The 25049-nt window shown below is 55.4% G+C and overlaps 2 protein-coding genes across 2 annotated transcripts; both read right to left on the bottom strand.

Annotated features, from left to right (window-relative positions):
• Window positions 1-432: 432 nt before the first annotated feature.
• ASB10 (ankyrin repeat and SOCS box containing 10) lies at window positions 433-8037 on the bottom strand (the record flags this gene model as incomplete). The annotated part of the gene is made up of 5 exons (XM_081102765.1): window positions 433-618; window positions 879-992; window positions 4231-4750; window positions 7317-7584; window positions 7728-8037. The coding sequence occupies 5 exons, from the start codon at window positions 8035-8037 to the stop codon at window positions 433-435; spliced, it is 1398 nt and encodes a 465-aa protein (XP_080958891.1).
• A 2632-nt stretch (window positions 8038-10669) lies between these two features.
• Window positions 10670-24487, bottom strand: DRC11L (dynein regulatory complex subunit 11 like; the record flags this gene model as incomplete). Its single annotated transcript, XM_081102627.1, has 19 exons — window positions 10670-10774; window positions 11549-11790; window positions 12085-12262; window positions 12506-12592; window positions 13006-13205; window positions 13781-13888; window positions 14068-14150; window positions 14874-14938; window positions 15034-15117; window positions 15880-15986; window positions 16666-16741; window positions 16893-17003; window positions 17435-17519; window positions 17971-18167; window positions 19553-19624; window positions 22013-22198; window positions 22517-22636; window positions 23504-23831; window positions 24477-24487. The coding sequence occupies 19 exons, from the start codon at window positions 24485-24487 to the stop codon at window positions 10670-10672; spliced, it is 2445 nt and encodes an 814-aa protein (XP_080958753.1).
• Between the last annotated feature and the right edge of the window lie 562 nt (window positions 24488-25049).

The raw sequence follows: 25049 nt of genomic DNA, 5'->3' as shown, positions 1-25049 counted from the left end.
AGAGGGGATCCCGGGAGATCCCCAAGAGGAGAGTATCACTTGCCATGAGTCCTCGCTCTCTCTCCAACAAACATGGTCCATCCGCCTCTCCCTGGTGGGAATGGCAGCATCCACTCTGCCCGTGGAGATGGACCTCCGGCTGAGAGGGCCACCTGGGCTTGAGTTGGTTCCGTTCAGTCCTGGGCTTGGTGCACTGTGAGAAGCAGGCCAGAGCCCCTGGTGTCCGGGGCACTTGCTTTTAGGCTCTCTCCAAGTGCAGCGTTCATCTGGAAGGAGAGACGTGCATTCAGAGAGGTCCAGTGCTACGGGAGGCTGGCTGGCTCTGGCCAGGACACTGCCCCCAACTCCCCTCTTGCCCCCTACCCTCCCCCTCCAAAAAAAAAAAAAAAAAAAGAACTCCTGCTGGGACTGTCCACAGAAGCCAGGACTTACCTAGTAGAGCACGTCCTCAAAGTCCAGCTGCAGGTAGCGGAGCAGGCGGGGCGGCAGGGGAAGGCGGGGCAGGGCATGGGGCAGGCAGGCCTCTAGGTGAGCTCGGAGCACACAGCGGCTCAGGTGCTGCAGCGATCGGGGCTGCCTCACCAAGGCAAAGAGGGAGGAGTAGAATCGGTGGTGCTTCTGGGGATAGAATGGAGGGCTCAGCGAGGCAGCCTTCGACAAGAGGCACCCATTCCTCCCACAGGGGTAGGCTGGTGGCCAGTGGGTATCTTCTGAAGCCTCTTGGGGTGTTCACTCTGACTTTTCTTCTTCTGGGACATCAGAGGGTCTCTGGATAATTTCTGTGGGGCAGAGTGGGGGGACCCGTGGGGTTTCCTTTAGGAGGTGGGAGTCTCTTGGACAGGTTGAGCGATTGTGTGGTCAGGGTCCTGGAGTCTAACCTGCAGAATTTCAGGAGGTACCAGACCCGCGGCCTCCTCAGGAAGCTTCATGACACTGTAGGTGTTCATCAGGACCTCAATGGTCCGCGGGGACGTACACCAGCGTTCCAGCACCTGGAGGAGGCAGAGGTAGTGAGTGTGCCCAGGGTTACCCCACACTGCAGGTCCCAGTCAGTCCACCCAGGATGACCAGCCAGCCCAGAACAGCTGTTGTGGCTTTATAACCTCCCCAAAGGATATGTGGATGTCCTAACCCCTAGGACCTATAAATGTGACCTATTCAGAGATAGGGCCTTTGCCGATGTAATCCAGTTAAAATGAGGCCATTAGGCCCTAACTGGTTTTGCTCAGTGGATAAAGCATCGGCCTGTGGATTGAAAGGTCCCGGGTTCGATTCCAGTCAAGGGCATGTACCTTGGTTGCAGGCACATCCCCAGGAGGGGGTGTGCAGGAGGCAGCTGATCAATGTTTCTCTCCCATCGATGTTTCTAACTCTCTATCCCTCTCCCTTCCTCTCTGTAAAAAATCAATAAAATATATTTTAAAATGAGGCCATTAGGGTGGGTCCTAATCCAATATGACTGCTATCTTTATAAGAAGAGAAAACAGAACACAGACATCACACAGGGAGAATGCCATGTGACAATGGAGGCAGAGATTGGAGTGATGAGCCTACAAGTCAAGGAACGCCCAGGATTGTGGGCAGCCACCAAAAGCTTGGAGACAAGCATGGAACAGATTCTCTCTCAGAGCCTCTGGAAGAAACCAACCTTGCCCACACCTGGATGCAGTGAGGGCAAGCCATGCCAAGAAGCTGCCCATGCTGGGAGACCATCCACATGGTCAGAAAGGCAACCATGCACAGGTGTGGCACACACAGGTACTGTCATACCCACCCAATGCCTGCATGTAATACCCATAAGCAGATTCGTGCTTCACCTCCATTTCTTGCTATATGTCAAGCTACCGGCCACAGATTCTTTGTAAAATCTGAAAACAGCCAGGTGCCATGTTCCAGGCAGCATCTCTGCACATACCCCACTTCCCTCCCCACACACTGGCATTAGGGGCTTTAACACCCTGCACAAGGAGAGAAGACCCATCTGCCTGGCCGGCTGGGAGTGCTGCATGGACTGGCACCGTCAGATAATGGGAGCAGGGGGAAGGCCTTGTCCAGGAAGCAGGACCCCTGGAGAAAGCATCGCACACACCCACGGCCCTCTGCTTCTGGCCCTGCATCGGGGCAGTGCTCACCGAAGCTGCCCCAGCTATCTGCCCAGGGCAGGCCTCTTTGCCTCACTCCTTAGAGCTAGGAAGTTGCAAGCTGGTTACATCGGACTTCCCTGCTCGACCTGCTCCTCCTGCCTGCCGTTGGGGCCAGTCTCTGTCTGTCCTGGCCCACGTTGATTTGTCTCTGCACGCTGCCTGGAATGCCGGTGCCTCCAGCTCTTCAAGCCCAAGTCCCCTCCCCTCCAGGAACTCTCCTGCGTTCCAGCCTGTGCCTCTCTCTCCCTTGTCCAGTGATACCCTACATTGGGATAACGCCTAACAGCTTTCCAAGTGCTTTCACATACACTATGCAATTTCAAAACAATGCTAGCTAACAGGGGTTGCACACGGGCTCCAGTTAGGCCCTGTCCAAAGAGCTTTGTATGTGTAAACTCGTTTAGTTCTCACACTAACCTAAGAATCAGGCATACTGTTATGTTCCTATTTTACAGATGAGGAAACTAAGGCCCAGGGAGACTAAGCAGCTTGCCACGGGTCGCCCAGATAGGGTGCCTGGCTCCAGAGCCTGCACTCTCAGCCGCCACCCGCCTCAGAGGTTGTTGGGAGGACCAAGGGGACCCATGTAACAGGTCACACACCTTCAGACGGTGTCTGTGTGTGGGCAGGACTGTGCTGGCTCTATGCTGCCCACTGTGCTCCAATCGCTTTTCATCACGGTTGGTCGCAGGGAACTTGGGTTCAAAAAATCCCAGTGACTTGCCTATAGTCACACGAGCATCAAAACCGGTCTCCTAAGTGCTCAGTCCCGTGTGGTGGCTCCTAGAGAACTGGCTGGGGCTGGCAGTGGTCCCAGGTGGGCCACGGAGACCTCCTAGCAGGGAGGAGCTCCTTACCAGAGAACAGGCATCCCAGCGAGCCTGGCATAACTGTCCAATCATGAGAAATGGATCCTGCACTTTCCGATCACGAAGGAATGAATGGGGCTCTTTGCTGTGTGGCCCCCGTGGTCCGGGAGGCAGGGAGGAGCAGGGCCAGAGGGGCAGGCAGAGGGGTCCTGGGAAATCCGCTCGCTGTTCCACCTCCTCCTCCCACCCTGTTTCTGACTCCGGGAATCATTAGCTGTCAGAGCCACTGTCAGATTACAGGGAATTACTTGTCTCCTAATTATCTGGTGTTAATAGGAGATTAATTAGTGTTAATTGTTGATTTTCTTGTATTCTCCCAAAGGGGAGACCAATCTGCCGAACTCTCAGGCTGCTTAATTATTTGGTCTTGCTTAGGAATCTAGACAAATGCTTCTAGGTTTGTGAGTGGAGGGGAAAGGTAGGGACAGAAGGGGAGCATCCAGGACAAGGCCAGGCTGGACAGAATAAGCAGGGAGATAGGGCAGGGGCACCTGCCCACAGCCATATCAGTCCTGACCCAACCCAAGACCCAGTGCCCTTCATGACGTCATATAGCCACCTCTAGACATGACACTGCGTGGGACAGGGCCCCCTGCCAGGGCATCAGTAACAGGTCTTCCCGGTGAACCCCCTTTGGGGACGTTAACATAAATTAAGAGACAGATTGGAAATTGACAGTGAAGGATTTTTTCTCAGGTGCCAGGACAGCCGCGCGGGACTGGGTGATGCCTCAGAAACCAGGACCAAGCTCGTCTTGAACCTCGTGACCCAGGCTCTTCACCTGCTCAGGGGAGCCTCGCCTGAGCTTCCAGTGTCTCACTGATCGGCCCACAGCCAGGCAGAGCTGCCTAAGGGCTTTTTTTTTATCAGCTCACTTCTGTCTGCATCAGTCCTGGCTCTTCCTCTCAGACTCTTCCAATCCTTTATAATCTGGCCCCACTGCCCTCAGTCCATATGGAGTGCACATGTATATGTACACACATGTGTGCGCACATGGATGCACGTTCACACGTGTGTACACACACTCCTCCGCTGGTCTGTGTCCTCACCTCTGCCCCCTGTTGGGCTTTGCTGGCTTGTGGAATGAAAGACAGACTGAACTGACCTATAAAATGCCCAAGTGGCCTGGGCTACATATACCCAGAGGGTGTGGGTACACAGGCCTGGTCCCCTGTTCCCTGGCCTTCGTTGCCCTCCCTCTGCCCCCAGCCCCGTACCTTGGGGAGAGCCCCAGGCCAGATTCGGACAGCACCGTGGTTGAGCAGAGCTCGCACTGCATGCTCTGGGCTCTGGGCCAGGGCCAAGGGTGGGCCCTGCAGAGCACAGTGCAGGGCTGTGTGTCCCCCATAGTCCATGGCGTTGACACTGACGCCACAGGACAGGAGCAGTTCCACGATGGCCCCATAGCCGCGGAGACAGGCCAGATGCAGGGGCCGCCGCCTGTCCTGGTCGGCAGCATCGGGGTCGGCACCGGCTGAGAGCAGCAAGCGGCACAGCTGGAGGCAGCGGGCTGCGGTGGCCTCGGGGTCAGTTTCGGGTGTGCAGCGGGTGTCACAGGCAGCCAGCAGCGGTGTCCAGCCTTCAGTGTCTCGGGCATCTGGGTCCGCGCCCCGTCTTAGAAGTAGGTCTGCCAGCTCCACATGGCCCAGCCGGGCGGCCACATGCAAAGGGGTCTCCTCTTCCCCCTCGGACCGACCATCCACTTTCGCCCCAAACCTCAGGAGCAGCTCTGCACACCTAGTGAGGGTGACAGGGCGGTGGGAAAGAAAATGGGGTGCAGCCCTTCACCCTTGCATTTCCGCCAGTCTGAGCAAAGCGAACATGGGGGAGCCTTGGGTGGCTCCTGCTTCTGTATGCCCTCACCTCCCATCTTGTCACTGGCCACCCAGCAACATTCTGCAGGATCAACAATGCCCTCTCTTCAAGCCCACACACCCTGCAGGAACAGTGCACTAAACCCTCCATGGCAGGGACAGTCACGAGGCGCCATGGTGCACTCACAACAGGCAGCTTCCGGGCGCCTGACCTGCACTCACTTGTTTCCTAGGGCAGGTTCGGATGGGGAAACGGAGGCACTGAGGGCCTGAGGCTCTCACCCACGTTCGCACAGCTAGTAAGGGGAGAAGCTGGCCTTCCAGTCCAGGGACAGCAGGGGAGTTAGAGGGACTGGAGGAGGGGATGGGGGAGTGGGGCCTGGCAGTGAGCACAAAGAAAAACAAAACTGACCAGCCAGGCTTCAAGGCTAAAGGCATTAGCCTCTTTGCTAAGATCAGCTCCAGCTTCCTCATCTGTAGAATAGGGATAATTGCTGAAATCTAGACCTAAATGACGCTGTTGTGGGCCGCATAGGCCTGAAAAGCTGTTATCATAAGGACTCTTAGCAGCAGCGTTGATGGCAGGGAGAGGTGGGCGGTATAGATGATGATGGATCATTATCTTATCCTGCCCACATGTCTGTGTTTGAAATTCTCCGTAATGATTTTAGATATACATTTGCTTACTCAAGAAAGGAAGGAAGGATCATCACTGGGTGTCATTTCAAGGGGGCTGAGCTGGAACATGGCCAGAACTAAAAATAGGAGCCCTCTGAAGGCTGATGAGGTCACCAGGCAGAACTGCGTTGTCCAATCAGTAGCCATCAGCCACTTGTGGCTATTGAGCACTTGCAATATGATTAGTCCTAATTGATACCCACTGAGTGTAAAATCACATCAACTTGAAGATAGTACAAAACAAGAATGTAAAACATCTCATTAGGGTTTTTTGCTATTGATTATATGTTGAAATGATAACATTTTGGATATATTTTGTTAAATGAAATATATTATTAAAATTAATTTCAGTTGTTTCACAGATATTTTATACACACGTTCACAGCAGCATTATTCACAACAGCCAAAACATGGAAGCAAACAAAGTCTCCATCAATAAATGAATGAATGGGTAACTGACATGTGGCATCTACATGCAATAGAATATTATGCAACCTTTAAAAAGAAAGGAAATTCTGATACATGCTACAGCATGGATGAACCCTGAGGACATTATGCTAAGTGATATAAGTCAGTCACAAAAGGACAAACACTAGATATTCCACTTATGTGAGGTAGTCAGAGGAGTCAAAGTCATAGAGACAGAAAGTAGAATGGTGGTTGCCGTGAGGGGTGGGGGAATGGGAAGTTATTGTTCAGTAGGGCTGGAATTTCATTTTGTAAGATTAAAACTTCAGGAGTTGGATGGATGGTGATGATGGTTACACAACAATGTGAATGTACTTGCATACTTAGAAATGGTTAAGATGGTAAATTTTATGCTATGGGTATTTTACCACTGTTTAAAAAATTAATTTCACCTGTTTCTTTTTCATTTTATGATAAGGCTACTAGAAAATTTAAATTACCTGCGTGGCTGGCTCACACCCACAAGTGTATTTCTCTGGGACTATGCCGGTGTAGGACATGTCTTCAACATATTAAGTCAGTGGAGTCCTCTGAAAGCTGACGAGGTTAACAGGTGGAAGAAGGTTCATGAAAGAAGGACCCAAGGATAAAAAAATTGGCACCATTCAGGGCAGGATGTGAAATTTGGCAGGTGTGTAGTCAGTAGAGAGAGGGCCTCCGTTGTGGGTGCAATTAGTCAGCGGTTTGCAAAGGCTTCCTTTGGGGAATTCCATGCTCAAAGAATTGTGAGGACTCATCCTCCAAGGTCCCCTGCACATGGGGCATAATTATTCGGAATATTCCATACAGTAAACAATACCTTTGTCACATTTGGGTATATCCATTAGTTTCTTAGAGTTTGGTTAGCTGGACTCGGTCCCTGAGCCCATTACTGAGGGTGTCTGCCATTCTGGAAACCAGACCCTGTCCCCAGGGACCAATGCAGACTCTAACTGGAAGTCACTATCCTTACAGCCTGTCTGGATCACCGGACAGTCTATCCCTGAGGGAGGACTGTGCCTCAGTTGCTGTAGAACAAATGAAAACTTTATGGCACAGGATGGATCCCCAGAATGAATCCAGACAAGTTCTCCAATGCAGGCCTTGCGGCTGCCCCCTGACACAGCCCTCCTCCACCTCTGGGGAAGCAGAAACTGTCCCAAGTTCAGGCCATTCCAAACTTCTTGGAACCAATGGTTGGACGGTTTGAGGAACAATTGCATCCTGACTCCCTACCTGAGCCCAGACTCCTCCATCCAGCTCACCCAGCCTGTTAACCCCTGATATGCCCCCCGCCCCCACCTGAGGTCATGGTTTTATCTCCCCTACGAGTGGGCTGGGGGTTAGGGTGAGGAGTCACTCACTCGAGGGTGCCAGCCCCCTGGCAGAGGTGCAAGGGGTGTTTCCCATCCTGGTCAGGGATGTCGGGGTCGGCTCCTGCCACCAGCAGCGCATGGACACAGGCAGTGTGGCCTGCGGCACAGGCCTCATGCAGGGCGGTACGGCCCCCGGGGGCACTGTCTGGCTTTGCCCGCCGCCTCAGCAGCAGCTGCACCACATCCGCGTGGCCCCGGCTGGCTGCCACGTGCAGTGGGGTGGTCAGCTCCTCTTCGTAAGTCAGAGACCAGAGTCCTGGGGAGAGAGGAGACACCGGCCTCAGATCCTGGAGGGAAGCAAAGAGCTGCCAGGTAACAGGGGAGGTGGGCAGAGGGAGCCCAGAGCTCCATTCCCAGCCTCCCTTCTCCTGCTCAGACCCCCAATGCCCCTGGCCATACTCAGAGCACGAATGTTGAAGCGGTAATCCCTCCATCGCTCTGGGTCGCTGGTATCAAAGATGGAATCTGGTGCCAGGCCAGCGCTGGAGTCGGCGAGGATGCGGGAGACAGAGCCCACGTCCCCGGCCAGCAATGCCTGCCAGAAGGCCAGGGCAGGTCCTGAGGCCGTGCGGGTGACGATGGGTCCCGGGCCAGACTCTGGGTGTTCTGCAGACCCACTGCTGGGCTTCTCCACCAGCCTGGCACAGAGGGCACGTCTGTCACCCGGGGGCTCTTCCCACCCACTGCATTCATCTGGGGACCAGCTCATTAGGGCAGAGAGTGAGCATATGGGGAGGGGGCTCTGGGGGAGGAGAGGTTGGGGCCAAAGGCAGAGAGAGAAAAGGAAGAGAAACACAGACAGATGGAAGGAGAGGGTCTCTGTCCCTGAGCTGAGTCCGAGCTGAGCCTGACCCGGCCACGCAGTTCAACAGGAGCTATTCTGGGCTCCGCATGACTCCACTCCTGGGCCAAGGTTTAGGCAAGCCTTGGGGTGAGGGAGGAACTGCCCGGGGCTTCTTTTCCTTTAGCACTTGCTACCTCTGCCCGATGCTGCCAGCCCAGCCCCCTGGTCCTCAGCCCCGTCCCCTGCTGCCCCTCACCTCTCTGGTGGCTGCTCCATCGAGGCTCCGCAGCCCGGCTCTCCAGCAGCAGGTCGGCTGTGCTGTGCGGGGGAAACAGCTCCAGCAGCCTCGCCAGGTCTCCGGTGTACAGGGCATTCTGCAGGGCCATGTCACGGCACAGCAGCGGCGATGGCCGTGGGGGCTCCCGGTCTGGGCGGGACTGAGGATCCCAGACTCGGCAGGCAGGGGCTGAGGGGACGCACCCCCGATGGTGTCCCGAGTAGGGAGGGGAGCCCCTTCTCCCAGGCATGGCTAGTTTGCGGAAGAGAGAGCCAAAGAAGCAGGACTCAGGGCGATGCCAGCTGGCAGGCACTGGGCCTGACCCAGGCGAGGCCCATTGTGGGAGGGGCAGGGTAGCCAAGCCAAAAATAGCTTGGACTGTCCTAGCTGTCAGTCGTGGGGAATGAGGCTTAGGCTGGCAACGGGAACTAGGGAGGAGCCTGGAGATCGAGTGAGGATGGAACCCTCCAACCCTGAGCTTCATCCCAAATGGTTCGCAGCCGGATTGAAGGGACTACCCAGATGGTGGCACCACTGCGGTTTCACAGGTAAGGGAAAGTGGAGTCCAGAGGTGGGAAGTGATTGGCCCCTGGTGTGACAAGTTGTTGCAGAGCAGGGACTGGGAGCGGGGGGGGGGGGGGGGGGGGCCGCTCTCCAGCTGCCATTTCTCATCCTTTCTCACCTATCATGTGCTCCACCAAGAGGCCTCCAGCTGCTGGGGCCGAGGGAGGGCAGGTGGGTGCACATAATTTTTCCTGTTTTCCCAAATGTCACCAATTAGTCCCACACCGTCACCCTCCCAAACCTAAGGGAGGGATTCAGAGTAGGGACAATTGCAGAGAAGGCCCCCTCTATGAGTGATCTCCTCCGGGGGTTCTGACCTGGACAGACTCTACCCAGGGGAACAGGGCTCCCACCAGCAGCAATACCTCCGCGGTGCTCATCTCCCACAGCCCCCTCGTGCTGACCCCGTCTCTGTGGATGACCCCTGCATCTCCCATCACCTCTCTACCTGCCACGGTCAGAAGGGGTCTCAGCTGGAAAGTGAGAAGGAGGAGGTGGCTCTGCCCACATTAGGATAATGAAGCGACTTTCATTTGGGGAGAGAAAATGAAAACAGGGAGAAAGAAAACTCAAACCATCCCCTGGGCTCAGCGGAGCCACCTCTGCCACAGGAGCTAGCTCCGGCCCCCGCAGCCTCGCCTTGCCGCGCCCGGCTCTCGTCGCCATTACAGCCTGTGGGGTACCCTTCACCTTTATTCACACTATTTTTTAAAAAATATATTTTATTGATTTTTTACAGAGAGGAAGGGAGAGGGATAGAGAGTTAGAAACATCGATCAGCTGCCTCCTGCACACTCCCTACTGGGGATGTGCCTGCAACAACGGTACATGCCCTTGACCGGAATCGAACCTGGGACCCTTGAGTCCGCAGGCCCACGCTCTATCCACTGAGCCAAACGGGTTAGGGCATATTCACACACTCCTTACACTGCTTCTTCGGGAGAACCCCAGAGTTTCCTGACTCCAGTTCCCCCGAGCTCTTCTCTCCCCACAAGGAGGACCCAGAGATGGACTTCTGCTCACTGAGCCCCTTGGGGCCAGGCTCTGGGTCAAAGACAAAGGCAGGTGGGAGAAGGTGTCCAGAGGAAAGAGGAAGTGAAGACCACTCAGAAAAGGCACTGGATCTACCAGCAGTCACAACTACCTCCATCTCCCCACCTTTTCTCCCCCCACCCGCCACCTCCCTAACTTCCCGGACACCTTGGGAGGAATAGCCAACCCCAGAGTAGAAAGGAGATCGGCCAGAGGTCATCTTACTCTACAGGAGAGGACACTGAGGCCAGGTCAGGAAAGGCTGTGCAGCCCACACAGGGGTCAGTGCCGAGCGGGCCTGGACCAGGCTCTGCTGACCTCCAGCTCCTGCTTCTCCTTCTTATTCTACTTACCGAGATCTTCTCTCTCTCTCTCTCTCTCTCTCTCTCTCTCTCTCTATCTCTCTCTCTCTCTCCCTCTCTCTCTCCCCTTCTCTTCCCATTTTCCTCCCCTACAGTGGGGAGCCAGGACACAAAAATGACAGGGTGAGGTCAGAGGACAGAGATCTGGGATCAGAGAAACTCGACAGGGTGGGGTATGAGGTGGAGCCAGGGACACAGAACAAGGGGTGGAAGCACGGAGATGGACAAAGAGAGCTGGTCCCCAAGCCATCTGGGAGTTTATGCCTCTGCCCCCGGGCCCTTTGCCCCAGTCCCACCGCCCCTCTCGGGCACTCCTCAGCAGTCACTTCCGTTTTTTCTTCTCCTTTGCCAGCCTGGCCTCCTCAGCCTCCAGGTCCTTGTTAAATTCTATCTTCTTCATGCCCAGTGGGGTCTTGAAGTACCAGTCCTGGGTCAGAGGAGGGGGAGAAGGAGGAGGAGGAGGAGGAGGAGGAGGAGGAGGAGGAGGAGGAGGAGGAGGAAGAGGAGGAGGAGGAGGAGGAGGAGGAGGAGGAGGAGGAGGAGGAGGAGGAGGGTGAGGGTAAGTGCATTGCACCCGGCCCTCGGTCCTGCCTCCTGACCTCATCCCTCTGCCACTCGGGGAGCACCGATCGGATGGCTTGGAGAATGTGACCAGGTGTGTAGCCATCGGACACCTTGGCCAGGACACTGATGTCCAGGTGACCCACCTGGACTCCCTGGGTGTGCAGCATGTGTTTCCAGAGCTGTGTCTGCAGTAGCTTTTTCTCCTCCCCCAGAGCCCCCCATCCCTCTGCCCGGCATCCTGCTCGAGCCGTGGTTTCTTTTAGTTCCACCAGATGCTTCAGGCCACAGTGTCAGACCCTGTGGCCCTCTCTCCTGTGCTCCCATAGCCACCTCACCACCCTGGGGGGTGCCACCGACTCAGACGTAGGGAAGTAAGGGGCAGCTGGTGCCAGAAACGACGAAGGGATCCTAAGACACAGGTGGCACTTTCAGGCTCCCACTCTCGAGGAAACCAGGTGAGCCAGGCCTGCCCACAAGTCCTTCCCTGTGACTTCTAGTTCCCTCACAGGCTGAACTCCACGGGGCAGCGGAGGGAGGAGCCGGAGGCGTGCTGCACGCCTGGGGTTTAGAGGGCGGCCTCGCTCTGGTGCTAGCCCAAATCCTCCCCCTGGCTGCCCCCCTACCCACCAAGCCTCACCTTTAGGGATGCCTCCTCCTCCCTGTACACTGGCTCCAGCTTCGCCAGGTGAGCGAGGAACTCTGAGGCCAGCAAGGGCCGCCGGGACAATTGGAGGAGCCGCCGCTCCGTGAGCACCAGTCGGATGGCTTGGAGAATGTGACCAGGTGTGTAGCCATCGGACACCCTGGCCAGGGCACTGATGTCCAGGTGGGTCTGGGTCACCTGGATTCTCTCCATGTGCAGCATGTGCTTCCAGAGCACTGCGGGCGTGGGGGAGGAAATGGGGCGAGAGGCAGTGAGCCTCTCCTCCCAGGACGGTGGGGATCATCCCCACTCAACACAGGAAAATGAGACGGCAGGACTTAAGCAGCCGGCCCTTGTCCACAGAACCGGGCCGGGACCCAGGCCACTGGGCTGCTTGTATCGCAGCCGGCCCTTCCAGAGCACTTGGCTGTGAGGGTGCTGCTCAGAGCAACAGTGAGGGATGGGAATAAGAGTGGGGAGCTTTGGCAGGAACCCCTTCTCCGGCCTGTTCCCACATTCCCAGGCCTCACCATAGCGAGAAGCGTAATCGGGCCGCGGCATGAAGAGAATCCGTTCGTAGGTCCGGCGCAGCCCCTTCATCTCGGCGAGCTGCGGCTGGTTAGTGGTCCCTATCAGCATGACGCGGTCTCCGGGGTTCAGCAGGCGCAGGGCCTTGGTGAGGTCCTTCTTTATTCGCTTTGGGTCCATCTGCTCGGGGGAGACAGGGTGGGGGTGGGGACACGGTGACTCATTATATGGGCTCCCAAGTACTCAGGGCACCTGTCCACACGCACAGGGACCCTGAGAGGCAGGCCGGAGCAGCTGTCAGTCCTGCTTTAAGGAGAAGGAAATGAGGTAGGAGGAGGACAGGGGACTTGTCCAAGGTCACGCCGTGGGTGCCGCTTGGAGTGGCTTGCCAGGGGCTCCGGCTGCCTGCCCGTGCGGCCTTACCTCCTTTTCCTCTTTCGGGACCTTCTTGTAGAAATTCTTCTCGGCATTTCCAATCCAGATCACTGAGGGCTGTAGGAGTCGAGCCACCTGGACAGGCCAGAGAATAGAAACCTGACAATGGCCATTCCTGGGCAAGGCTCACCTCCCCATCCGGCCCATCCCAGGGTCAGGGCCGGCCTCGGGCAATGGTGGCCAGGTTCCACTTCCCACATACTGTCGACCCTACCTGCCAGCTCATTGCACATCCATCACCCTTCAGTGCGAGCAGAGTCCTTGCCCTCCCTGGAGATTGGGGGTGGCTACATCCTACGCCTCATCTCTCCTCCCCACTTCGCCCCACCTCCCCCATTATGGGGCTTCAGGTGTGCACAATCTCCTAGCAGTGCTTGGTGAGACCTCACCAGCTCCCGAACTCACACCAACTAGGCAGATGGGTAGCCTCCTGAGCACAGAGCCCACCCTGCTCTGTTGTCACAGCCTGAGAACTAGAAATGCCGAACCTTAAAGACAATGTGCACTAGCATCTGCACCCCGGCCTTGCCAGGGTATTTGCCCTGCAGGTTGGCAGGTGACAGGTCGAACAGGTTGGCACCAGTTTCTGTGCACACGGCATTGACCAGCATCTTCTTCCCCACACCGGAGGGGCCCACCAGGAGGATGGAGCGGATGAGGGGAGCCATGGAGTGTATATCAGGGGAGCCTGAGAGAGAAAACAGAAGCCAGAGACAGACAGTGGGCCGTCAGGGACCCTATGGGACATGGTGTGAGGCGAGGGCCAAGGCCGGGGGCTGAGTGGGATGAGGTTCACATCTTGGCTGCACTGCCTCCTCCCATGGCCTGAGCAGTGCCCCAGGCAAACATGCCAGGAGCGGCAGCTTACAAGCCTCCCAATGGCTCAGGAATCACAATGGCGACAGGTGGGTGTCAGGAGGGAGCCCCTGCCCCATCCAATGTCCTTGTTGTTTCCCATGCCACCCGTTTCCACCCCTGCATTAAGAAGGGATCCAACTAAAAGGTGTGGGATATCAACCTCTTTAGAAAGACACCAATCTTCTAGAAATGGGGCAGACTATGGGATGCCACTTGGAATTGAGTAAGAGGCTAGAAGTGTGGTCTCCTCAGCAGGTCAAGAGCCCACATGACTTCTGGGGTGGCCCAGGCTGGAGGAACCCACCGTAGGTCCCCGGCCCGGGGCATTGGAGGCTGTGACTGGACATGCCTGCCTCAACCACCCTCCTTCCCTCCCCAAGGTTTCCCTCCACTAGGGCCTCTCACCAAGCCGAAGGACCCCGTACAAGGCCATGTTCTGTCGAACGTCAAACAGGGAAGGCATGGGCAACTTGTGGGCCAGACTCAGAGTGGATCCAAGATAGAGGTAGTCACCTGGGGGACAGGTGGCCACCTGGTGAGTGGCATCTACTTGGGCAGGGCCAAGAGAGAGAGAGCCACTGGAGGAGAAGGTTCACTTCAGAGGGTGGTAGTTGGCCACCAGGAAGGCCATGGCCTGGGAGCCTTGGGCACCATTCCTTAGCCTGGGAGCAGGTGCGGGGGAGGGGTCTCACCAACGAAGTCCTTCAATAACACTGCCTTGCACTTCTTTAGAAGGCCAAAGACAACAAGCTCTTCAAACAGAGAGGCCAGGGACCTGGCAGAGGATGGCACAGGGCCTCCCCCCGAGAAGGAAGGGACATGGAGAAAGAGATGAGTGGGGTGCTGTCACAGGCATGAGGAGAGAGGCTAAGAGGCCCTTCTGCCCCACCTCCTGTGGTCAACATCAATAGTGCCACTGGGCAGCCAGAGTCAGAAGGTGGGGCACCAACCCGCAGGCCCAGAAGGCAGTCTGCCCATACACAGCAGTGCTCTGTGGGTTGGGGGGTGTAAGAAGGACCAGCATCCTGTAACTCTCCCTCCACCAGTCTGCTCATGGCCCAAAGTTCCACCAACAGAACCCAATCGACCTCTCTTCCTAGAAACCACATTTAAGGTGAACATGGTCTGGGAGGGGTGATCATCAAAGCAGCTAACGTCATTGTGCTCATGACTGACTTCAAGAGAGAAGTGAGTAGAAAGGGACAGCTGACTTCAAGGCCCCAGAGTGGGAAGTCCATGGGGAGATGGCTTTGTAGGGACAGAACTGATGAAGGCCAAGGCTAGAGGGAACGTTGATTACAATACACCACTCATATCTTATTCTATATCATCATTTCAAATCACTTTCTTATGCTTCTGTTTGATCCTCACAGCTATCTTTTGGGTTTGGCAGGAGAAGTGCTTGGTTAATAGGGAGTCAGAGAGGTTAAATGACTTTCCCGAGGTCACTCAGCAACAGAACCAGGGCCAGCAGTTGGATCTATGGAGGGTCTGCTACCTGTTCGGGGTCAGATCTTTTTCCTTCTTCTTCTTCTTCCCAGCTTTCTTTTTCACATTTTTTTTCTGGATGGAAACAAGCACACAGGAAATGGTCCTGTGGTCCTTGCCTCCCCTGTTGTGCCCTCCCTCTCCTGTCCCAGCCAGGCCTCTCATCTTGCCTTCGGAGCCTTGAAGGGTCTCTCCTCCTCCCGGTCCACAGCCAGGCGCAGGTTCTTCAGCTCTTGACGCATCAGCTCATCCACCTGCAGAGACAGAAGAGTGTGTGGAGGGGCGACCAGGGGCTGGGGAGGACAGGCAGGAGAGGTAGGGATGGAGGCAGGGGTGGAGAGGAAGACAGCAGCCTCAGAGCAGAGGCAGACAAGCACAGTGAAGGTAGCAGTGGCCAATAACCTTCCCATGTCTTCTTTCAGAACCCTTGGCCTTGGCATTTGTCCCTATCCCTGCACCTGTCCACCCTCAATCCTAATCCATATTCTGCTCACGCATGAACCCTGCTCTCAACTGGCTATCCATGTGGAGAGAAGCCCGGGGATGGAGTGGATCAGCTTTCAGCTGCAGCCCTAGACCCACCCTGTAGGCTCTGTGTGAACTTGAGGAGTTGTATGACCGCTCAGCCTCAGGTTTTTTATAAGTAGCATCAGGAAAATCATGGTGCTTACCTCAGGCGCCATTGTGATCATGTGATCTAACACTCCCAAAGACACATCGTAAGAGCTCTTTAAGCGCTGGTGAAGATGATGGTGGGTGGTACCCCAGCACAGAGCCCCCCATTCCCTCACCTCTGGGCTGCAGGGGAGCGAGAGGGACCCGGAGAGGCAGAGGACAGTGGGACCAGGATGGACTGAAATGGCCTATACAGGGAAGGCAGTGGCTAGAGGAAGCTATAAAGGATGAGCAAGCTGTGGGTATGAGCAGAGGGAAGACAGAGGGACAGAGCCCGAAGCAGCTGAAGGCTGTGGTGGGAAGAGGGGGCCTGCAAAGAGGCCCGGAGCCAGAATGCCCACCTGTTTCCGGATCTCCTGCTCCAGTTCCTTCCTCTTCTCCGCCCGGAGGGCCTTGGGGTCAAAACTCTGATCAGGGTATAGGTGATCAGGCCGGTTCTTCCACACATCTGAGCATGGGGAGATGGGCGGAGTGGAGGGCAGAGTCCCAGGTGTACTCACATACACAGTCACACACACACACACGTGCTCACATGGGCCAGGAACCTGTTCCAGGCTGGTCTACTTCTCTCTCGTTCTGTCTCTCTGTCTCTCACACACATGCACACATGAGCCAAGAACCTGACCCAGGCTGGCCCCCTGTCCTCACCCAGCTACCTGGCACTGCTTCTACCACATCACAGACCAGTGATGGTGAACCTTTTGAGCTCGGCGTGTCAGCATTTTGAAAAACTCTAACTTAACTCTGGTGCCGTGTCACATGTAGAAATTTTTTGATATTTGCAACCATAGTAAAATAAAGATTTATATTTTTGATATTTATTTTATGTATTTAAATGCCATTTAACAAAGAAAAATCAGCCAAAAGAATGAGTTCGCATGTCACCTCTGACACGCGTGTCATAGGTTCGCCATCACTGCCATAGACAGAGGCCTGATGCCAAGGCCTATGACTGCAGGATTCAGACCCAAACCCATAATGACCTCACACCCTCTCCCTTTGGGGTTAGCCCCTTGGCCTCCACACCCATCCTGCCACCTGATGGCACATGTCCACTTTCCCCAGGACCAAGGGTCACTCTCAGGTCCCACACGTCCTGGGCAGCGTCCAGCCTTCTCGCCCCTTACTTTTATACTCCTCGTGCCCGGCATTGATCAGGGGGATAAATTTGGATGGCAATGCTTTCAGCATTGCATCTGCTTCCTAGAAGAGAAACACCATGTGACCTTGACCCCGCCTCACCCTTCACAAACTCTGACCCTAATAATGCTCACCAGACCAGCTTTTCTGCCAGAAATCCCCTCAGACGTTGTTCCCCCGCCCTATTATTTCACACGTTCGGGAGCTGCCTTACACCCTTCTTGCTCTTGTCTTCCTTCGCTTTCTTCTTCTCCTTTTCTTTTTCTTTATTTTTGTCTTCTTTTTTAGTGCTCTCCTGGACCGGATTCTCCAGTTCCATTTTCACCTGTGACCAAGGATACACGATGCTTCAGAGAAGACCAAGGGCATTTTATAGGAGCAAGAGAACCCAGGCCTGTGGCTGGGGTGGGCTCAGGGTCCCAAGGCCTAGGGGAACGGGTGGGGCCCTGAGACGTATCTGGGATCCAGGAAGAGGGGCATCAGGTGATGAAGTGTTCTGACCAGAGCAGTTGCTCTCTCCTGGCCTGTGGATTACTAGAGCTACAATAGTCTCACCAGACATTTCCTCTCCCTGGACAAGGATGCCTTCTCAGATGCAGGCACCCCATCCCCCCAAGCAGTCTTCCTAACTACATAGATTTCCTCCAGCCACCTCTGCCTCCATTGAGACTGACCTCGCCCGGCACCCCACTGCCACCCTCAGCTTACACTCAGTACTCCATCGGCCACAGAAAATCTGCCCCACCTCCAGGGTACCTGTTCTGGAGTCTTGTCTGAGAAGATCTGGTTGGATCCACCTAAAGACTCGTCTGGATAATTAGGGAATCGGCCAGTAAGGGCACTAAGTGAACATAAGATGGTCAGAGAGATGGACAGGTGGGTGGACATATGGACGAATGGATGGGCAGGTGGAAGGGTGGGTAGAAGGGTGGGTCTATGGATGAATAGATGCACAGAGAGAAGGATGGGGAAGGATAAAGGGCCAGAGAGGATGAGGGAGAGAGGGAAGGAATAGTTACAGAATAGAAAAGACAGATCACTCAGGGGACATTCCTGGATATTTTCCCCATCTTATTCTGGCATTTTCTCTTCTATTCGGGGAAATAGCAAGTCATGGTGGAGAGGGTCCTGTGGTGGAGATGGTCCCAAGTTTAAGCCAATGCATTAGCAGAGTGCTGGTGGGACAGGGTGAATGGAGAAGAGGGCCCAGGCTAGACCAGAGGACAAGACAGGTGTGGGGACCTGGGTGAGGAAGGAAAGGGGTTGAGTCAGCCAAGGCTGGGGACACTGACTGGCACTCGATAAACCACTGTCGGATTTGATCCTTCATTTTCTCCTTGATATCGGGCCCCTCGGTCTCTCTGAGGGCATCGTGGGTCTTCGCAATCGCCATCTGGAACTCCTCCTCTTTCTCTATCTGGCGGGATCTCCTGACATCCTTCCTGAGGTTGGCTACGGACGCGTGCTCCACTGCGTCGGGCAAGGGGATCTGGGAACATGAGGAGGGGGCCAAGGGACTCAGGAGTGGGAGTGGGGAGGACCCAGCCTTAGGCTCGCACACCTGCCCCCACGCATTCCCTGCACGTGCCTCGCATGCACACCCACACGGAACATCGGGCATGCCTGCATCACGAGAAATTGTTTGGTGCTGAAACTCCTCTGTGTAAATTACTCTGATAATGAGTTTGCTAGATGCATCCGGGCAGGCCCCCCTGCCCGATCCCCCAGCACACCCTCCCCTGTGAACCTCAGTGCCCCCCCCCATCCCCGCCTGCACCCCCGCCCAGCGCCCGCCTTGGCAGCCTCACTCGCAGCCACTTTCCCGCCTCATTGGCTCCCAAATGTATTTTAAATATCACTGTGCGCAGAGACAATTACTGAAAACGCTGAGCTCACACTGCTGATGGGCCGGGCAGCAGGCTCATTCCTCACCCCCCGCGGTGCCAAAGCCCCCTGCCCCTCCCCACCAAAGCCTGACCTCGGGCCTCCTGGGGGTCCAGATCATCAGCCCCCCAAGTCTCTGACCTCCACTCCCATGAAGCAGACCCTGGCCCCTCTCTCCTGAAGTCCCCAAGCCTCTTAAAGTAGCCATCCCAGCTCTGTCTCTAATCTCTCTGCCCCGCCCCCATATCAGCCAGGCCTCCATGGGCTCTGCCCACTGCAAAGCCCCTGCCAGGGATCATGTCTCTTGCCCCTGTCACCCTAAGTCAGCGGAGACCAGCTAGATGAAGGAAGCATCAGAGAGCAGAGGACAGACAGATTCAGGGGGTGAGGCCTGTGCACACTCTTACCAGCGTGCACAGGCCCCACTTACCACCCACACTCCCCTCTTACCACCCACACTCCCCCATGTGCACTCTCACGCTTGCCTCATGTTGTTCACACTTAGCCCTGCTCCCTGCATGCAGAGGAGAAGCAATTCTGGGGCCCAGAGCAAGTGGGGAGCCCATAGCCCCCCAAAAAACACTGTGTGAGGGGGTGTGCCCCATCCCAACTGGGCCCCTGTGACCTCCTTCTGCTGGGCCCACACATGCAGCCCCTCCTCCAGCCAGGGGTACAGACATGGGGTCCAGGATACTTGGTGCTATTATCCCTCATCCCACACCCATATTTGAGATTCTTCTAAGGCTCTAGTTCAGGGAGGGTGGGAAGGGATGTGTTGGCTGTGGCTTTCCTGTCCTTTCTCAGCCAAGTCCTGAAGGACCCTCGGGCCCCCTGGCATTGGCCTGTCCCCTTCATCGTGCCCACCACAGTCCTGAGTGGTGGGTGGTGTGGGCAGTGATGGCTGTCAGGGCTGTGCTCTGGGGCTGGGACACAGAAGGACATCCCATACACTGGCAGCCCTGTGCCCCTGCCTGTGCCCAGAGGACTCACCATGCCAATGAATTCCATCTCTGTTTGCCGGTCATTCTGAGTGTGTTTCCTCTGTAGGTAACCTTTCCACACCTGGGGGAACACAGGCCCAGACACTCCGGACACTGCACTTCTTCTAGGATGTGGCTCTTGGGCTTAGCAGCTGCCCTGGAGGTCTGGATGGCGAAGGTTTGGGTGGGAGGTGGGGGAGGAGCTGGGGAGGCACCTGGGGAGGTACAGCTCATGGACAATTGCCACCTGAGCAGGGACAGTGTGAAACAGGGTGGGGCAGGGATGCACCCAAGCTGTCCAGCACCTAGGCATTGCTCCCTCAGGGCCTCCCCAGCAGTCCCTCCTCATCTGCTGTAACTTTTGAGGCACAGATCAGAGTTCAAGTACTGCCATCTTCAAAAAGCACTGACCACACTCATGTCTCAGAATTCCCATAGCATTTGGAATAAATACTCCATTATTTCACCCAGGCACACAAACATCAGTTCTGTAGGAACTACAGAGCTCCCCTAAACAATTCCTGCATTTCTGACATAAGGAAACTGAGGCTGTAGAGAGGACAAGAGATCTCCCAGGCCCGGAGCCTGTCACTGCAGAGCTGAGACTGGGGCCAGGTTTCCTGACTCCTCGCCCAATGTTCTCCCAGGCCACCAGCCACTCTCAGACCTGCGGACAACCCAGTGCCAGAGGGTAGAAGGAGGTGCACTGGGCAGAGGGAGGCAGGGCGGGCGCCTGTCTGGGCTCCTGGGACTAGCAGTGGAAAAGCCCACGATAATGGCTTTTGATTAGTATTTGTACCCAAGAACTTGAAGACTGGGATGTAGAATTCCCACACTCTTGATGTCTGGCAACAGGGATAAAGTGACTTGCTTTGGTTCTTGGGGGGAAGTGGGGCTCTGTCTTTGGGGTCAACCCCCCTCTCAAAATGCTGCTTTATTGACCCTGAAGGTGAGGACCTCCTCCTCCATGGGGTAGCTGGACGTTGGGTCGGTCACCAAATGCAGGGGCTCTGGTTGGAACACTCTGCCTACTGATCAATAATCAAAATCTATCCTAGCCGGGGGTTGGGGGGAGGGTCAGTGGTTGAACGTCAACCTATGAACCACGAGGTCATAGTTCTATTCCTAATCAGGGCACATGCCCAGGCTGCAGGCTCAATCTCCAGTATGGGACGTGCAGGAGGCAGCCAATAAATGATTCTCTTTCATCATTGATGTTTCTATCTCTCTCTTTCTCTCCCTTCTCTGAAGTGAATAAAAATTTGATTTTTTTTTTTTAAATAATCAAAATCTGCCCACTTGGAGAGGCTCTCTGTCCTCAGGGGTGATGTTTGTCAGTAGGTTGGTTTACTTTGGGGTTTTGGTAGAAAGTGCCTCTAAGTTTCCTCTCTGAGGCCAGCAGACAGGAGGCTTGGAGGCATTGGGACTTGAGGGAGAAGGAGAGGAAAACCTAGCCCATGCCAGCCATTCTGGGCCCGCTTTGGAAAGAAAAGGTGGCAAGTGACTTCCTGTGACCAGCAGGGCCCCAGGAGGGGTGACAGCTTCAGGAGCAAAATGGCCCTTTTCTGCACTGAAATTTTCCCAGGGCCCCTCCAGGATCATCAAGCTGGTAACCACTATGGCCCAGCCTCGTGGCGGCCAATGATAGAGGCCAGGCCCACACACTGGGGGCACAGCAGGAGCTGGGAGGTGTAGAATGGCCGCCAGAACAGTGAGAAGGATGGGGAAACCTGGGGACACAGCCGGATGCTCTGCAGTGAGCAGGATGGGGTGTGATTGTGTTATTTCCATGTTAAAACTGAGGGTGACTCCAGGTGGCACAGACCTTGAGGACGCCTGGATCACATCAGTTCTCTTCATTATATTTCCTTTTGCCTCAGCTGCCAGGAGGGTCAGGGTATATTTTAGTGACATTTTTAACAGTCTTAAGAATTTCTAAAATGATTACGTACTCTGTCCTGCTACCTTATTATGGATCATTCTCCCCTAATTTTTTTTTTTAAATATATTTTATTGATTTTTTTACAGAGAGGAAGGGAGAGGGATAGAGAGCCAGAAACATCGATGAGAGAGAAACATCAATCAGCTGCCTCCTGCACACTCCCCAATGGGGATATGCCGGCAACCAAGGAACATGCCCTTGACCAGAACGGAACCTGGGACCGCTCAGTCCACAGGCCGACACTCTATCCACTGAGCCAAACCGGTCAGGGCTCTCCCCTAATTTTAATGAGCCATCTGTTTCTAGGACTTTTATGGTATCCTACTTCAAGTTCTTTTTGGGGATAAGATGTAGAATAAATAAACAAATAAGATGCATGAGTATTGATTATCAAGGTCCCTAGTTTAGAGTCTAGTTATGTGGCCACAGAACCCAAGCACCTGCACCTCTGTCATCAATTGCTAAGCTAGGGAGGCTTCCTGGAGGAGGTGACTACCTTGCCTTTCTTCCTGGACACTGGGGGGTTACCTTCTGAATGGTGATAGCTGCTTGGTTCGGATTTAACTTGTGCCACCCGCTCTCCCTCATCTTCCGATCCCGCTCCTCCTCTCTTCGAATCTCTCGAATGAAGGTGGCTCGGAGTCTGCCTTGTCTGGCCCGCTCGGCCGTTTGCAGCAGGATTATGGCCTCAGTCCGGCTCATTACTGGTTCGACCTGGCCAGATTAGAGCAAAGGAGCAGAAGATGAGGGAGGGCTCGTATCCAGGTGGGCAGTCGGGGAATTAGACACTGAAGGACATGCTGGGGGCATGGGCCGCCCAGGATATCGAGGTGCCCAAGTCCTGCTCCTCTCTGTTGGTGTTGGAAGGTTACAAGGACACAGGAGCAGCCTGAAGGAGACTAGGGATTATCCGAAGAGCACTCTCAGGTGGGAGTAGGGCAGGGCAGGGCCTCCCTGGGTCCTGAAGGGGGGCATCTCTATTCCCGGAGCAGGGCTATGGGAGGAGTCGGGGAGAGAGTCCCCTGGACTTGCCTCCTGGAAGGCCACTGGCTCCATTCTGGATAGGATTTCTGCCAGCATCAGCTCTCGCTCCTGCAGAATGCTGGACTGCTCCAGCAGGAAGTATTTGGGGATTGGAACCTCCAGGTCAGCCTTTGGGGCAATAGGGTGGACGGAAGGCCAGAAATCAGAAGGTAGGCCATTTGGCCAGTCCATTACTATTTCCAGCTACTCACAGAGATCCTGTTTCCCTCCATGCTAGATCCCTGGAGTTGGAAATTTATGGGCAACTGGAAAATCCACTCACAGTCATCACTTTCTCCCCTGCCTGGACCCTGTGACCAGAGTTGAATTCTGGAGGATCATGGTAGCTAATGGGTAGTGGTTCCAAACCTGACTGTGCACCAGAATCAACTGGGAAGCCTTTAAAATGCAGACTCCCAGGCCCTCCCCAGACCACCACTCAGAATTGCACGGCCTGGAGAATCTGTTTTTTTCAAACCAACAGCTGAGCCTGATGCAGCAGGTCAGGAAACCGAGGCTGCCCTGGATGGGAGCAGTGAACCATGGCCTTGGAGCTTCATGCTCTGGAACCTGCTGGTACATCCAGATCACCTGAGGGTCTTGTTAAAATGCAAGTACAGATGAGTAGGCTTGGGGTGAGGCCTCCAGAGTCTGCATTTCTAACGAGCTGCTAGTGGTGCAGACGCTGCTTGTCCATGGACTACACTTTGAGGAGCAAGCATCTAGAGGACTCTTCACTGATCCCTCCTGGGACATGAATCTTCCCATCCACGCGAGACCTCCAGCCTGACTCTAGCTACACACCTCCAGCCACTTGCATGCACCTCCACCCCCACTCCAGTTTCTGAAGGCCTTCTCCCCGATCCTTGATCCACCTGCTTGACCTCCCTCCCTTCCTTGCAGAGGCCCCAGAGGTGTCTGAAGGAGGTCGAGACCAGCCCCACCCCCACCCGCACCCTCCACTGGTGTGGGTGTGGCACCACGCTGTCCTCGCACCGGGGTGAGCCTGAGGTCCCGCAGCACGTGGTCCAGGCAGTGCCACTCGCACATGTCTACCCGCACCATCTCATCCTTGAGCTCCAGCACACGGCCCGCCACGCTGTCCAGCAGGCGCCGCAGCAGCCGCCGCTTCTGCGGCTGCACCATCTGGTCATAGAGAATGTCGAACCCGCGCAGCAGCCCCAGGTAGTACAGGTAGAGCGATGAGAGCCTGTACTGGAAGGACTGCCACTCCCTGGTGGGCACGGGTTGGAGCATGGGCTGCTCTTGGTCCAGTAGCTCCTGCAAGGTCACGTGGGAAGAGTCCCAGAGGCGCTGGTAAGATCTGGAGAGGAGGCAGTGTGCACTGGAGTGTTCTGAGCATCAGGGGCTTGGGGACGGGGGCTGCAGGGGTGCTGCTGAGCCTTCCGAGGAGTGTGCACTCAGGTTTCAGAAGGTGTGACGCTAGGGTTACTCACAGTGAGCTCAGTGAAGTGAGGGGTCCTCAGGGGCAGGAGATGGCAGCCACAGTGAGCTCACTGGGGCTTAGCAGTGTGAGATTGGGGTCACTAGAGGAATGGAGAATGGCCATGGCTCTTAGGGGCTCCCTATAAGGAAGAGGCCCTTTGGAGTCGGCAGCAGTTGGTCCGTCCATGGTGAGGGTGCAGCCCAGGGATGCTGCAGTGGCCTAGGATGGTGGGTGGGAAGTGGGGTGAGGGATGAGTGTAGAGGATGGTCCCTTTCCCAGAGAAGAGCCCTGGCTCTGGATTTAATAGTCCAAGAGACATCTGAAGAGCAAAAGCTGACCACAGACTGGAGCAACTGGGGCTGCTTAGTGAGAATCAGGGGCCCTGGCCCAGCATGACCTGCCCCCCCCCCCCCATCAGTCCTTCTCCCTGTCCAGCAGCCCCAGCCTGATGGGACCTTGAGTAGGAGGCAGCTTGCTCTTTGCTCTCCCAGCCCTGGGGGCTCCATTCCAGTCCCAACTTACCCCTCCGACATGGTGCTCACTCCTCACGCTATCCTTGGTGAGCTGGTCGTGGAATCCACAGAAGCCCTGTGGTTCCGCTCTGACTGCACCCCCAGAGCAGCCCAGTTATAAGGGTTCTGTCCCATTGTCTCCATGTTCCAAGGTTGGGAGGGGAGGGGCTGTGGGTGCACAATTGGGGACATATCACAGAGGACATTCTGGAGGCAGCACTCTGAGGGGAGTCAGGCTCCTTTGCAGCAAGCCTTGGAAAGCTAGGGCAGAGTGTGGGCTCTGCTGTGGCTACTTCTCTTGTGAGGATCAAATAAAAGAATGGTCCCTGTTTGAAATCACCCTGTAACTTCAAGACTCTGGTGAATATTAGTCGTGAAGGCATTACTCCAGCTGGGGGAGCCCTGTACCCCTTAATGCAGATCCAGCTCGTTCACTCCGCTGTGCGACTGTCCTGGGGGTTCAGGAGACCATTCTTTAGAAAAGACAAAGCATTACCTCCTGACTCTGGTCAGCTGGTGGTTGTCTTTTAGGCTCCATATTAAGTAGGGACTTAAAATTAAATACATACATAAGGCACAGGGC

Source organism: Myotis nattereri (genome assembly GCF_964212035.1).
Source record: "Myotis nattereri genome assembly, chromosome: 11".
Taxonomy (NCBI): Eukaryota; Metazoa; Chordata; class Mammalia; order Chiroptera; family Vespertilionidae; genus Myotis; species Myotis nattereri.
This window is presented reverse-complemented; position numbering and strand designations above follow the sequence as displayed.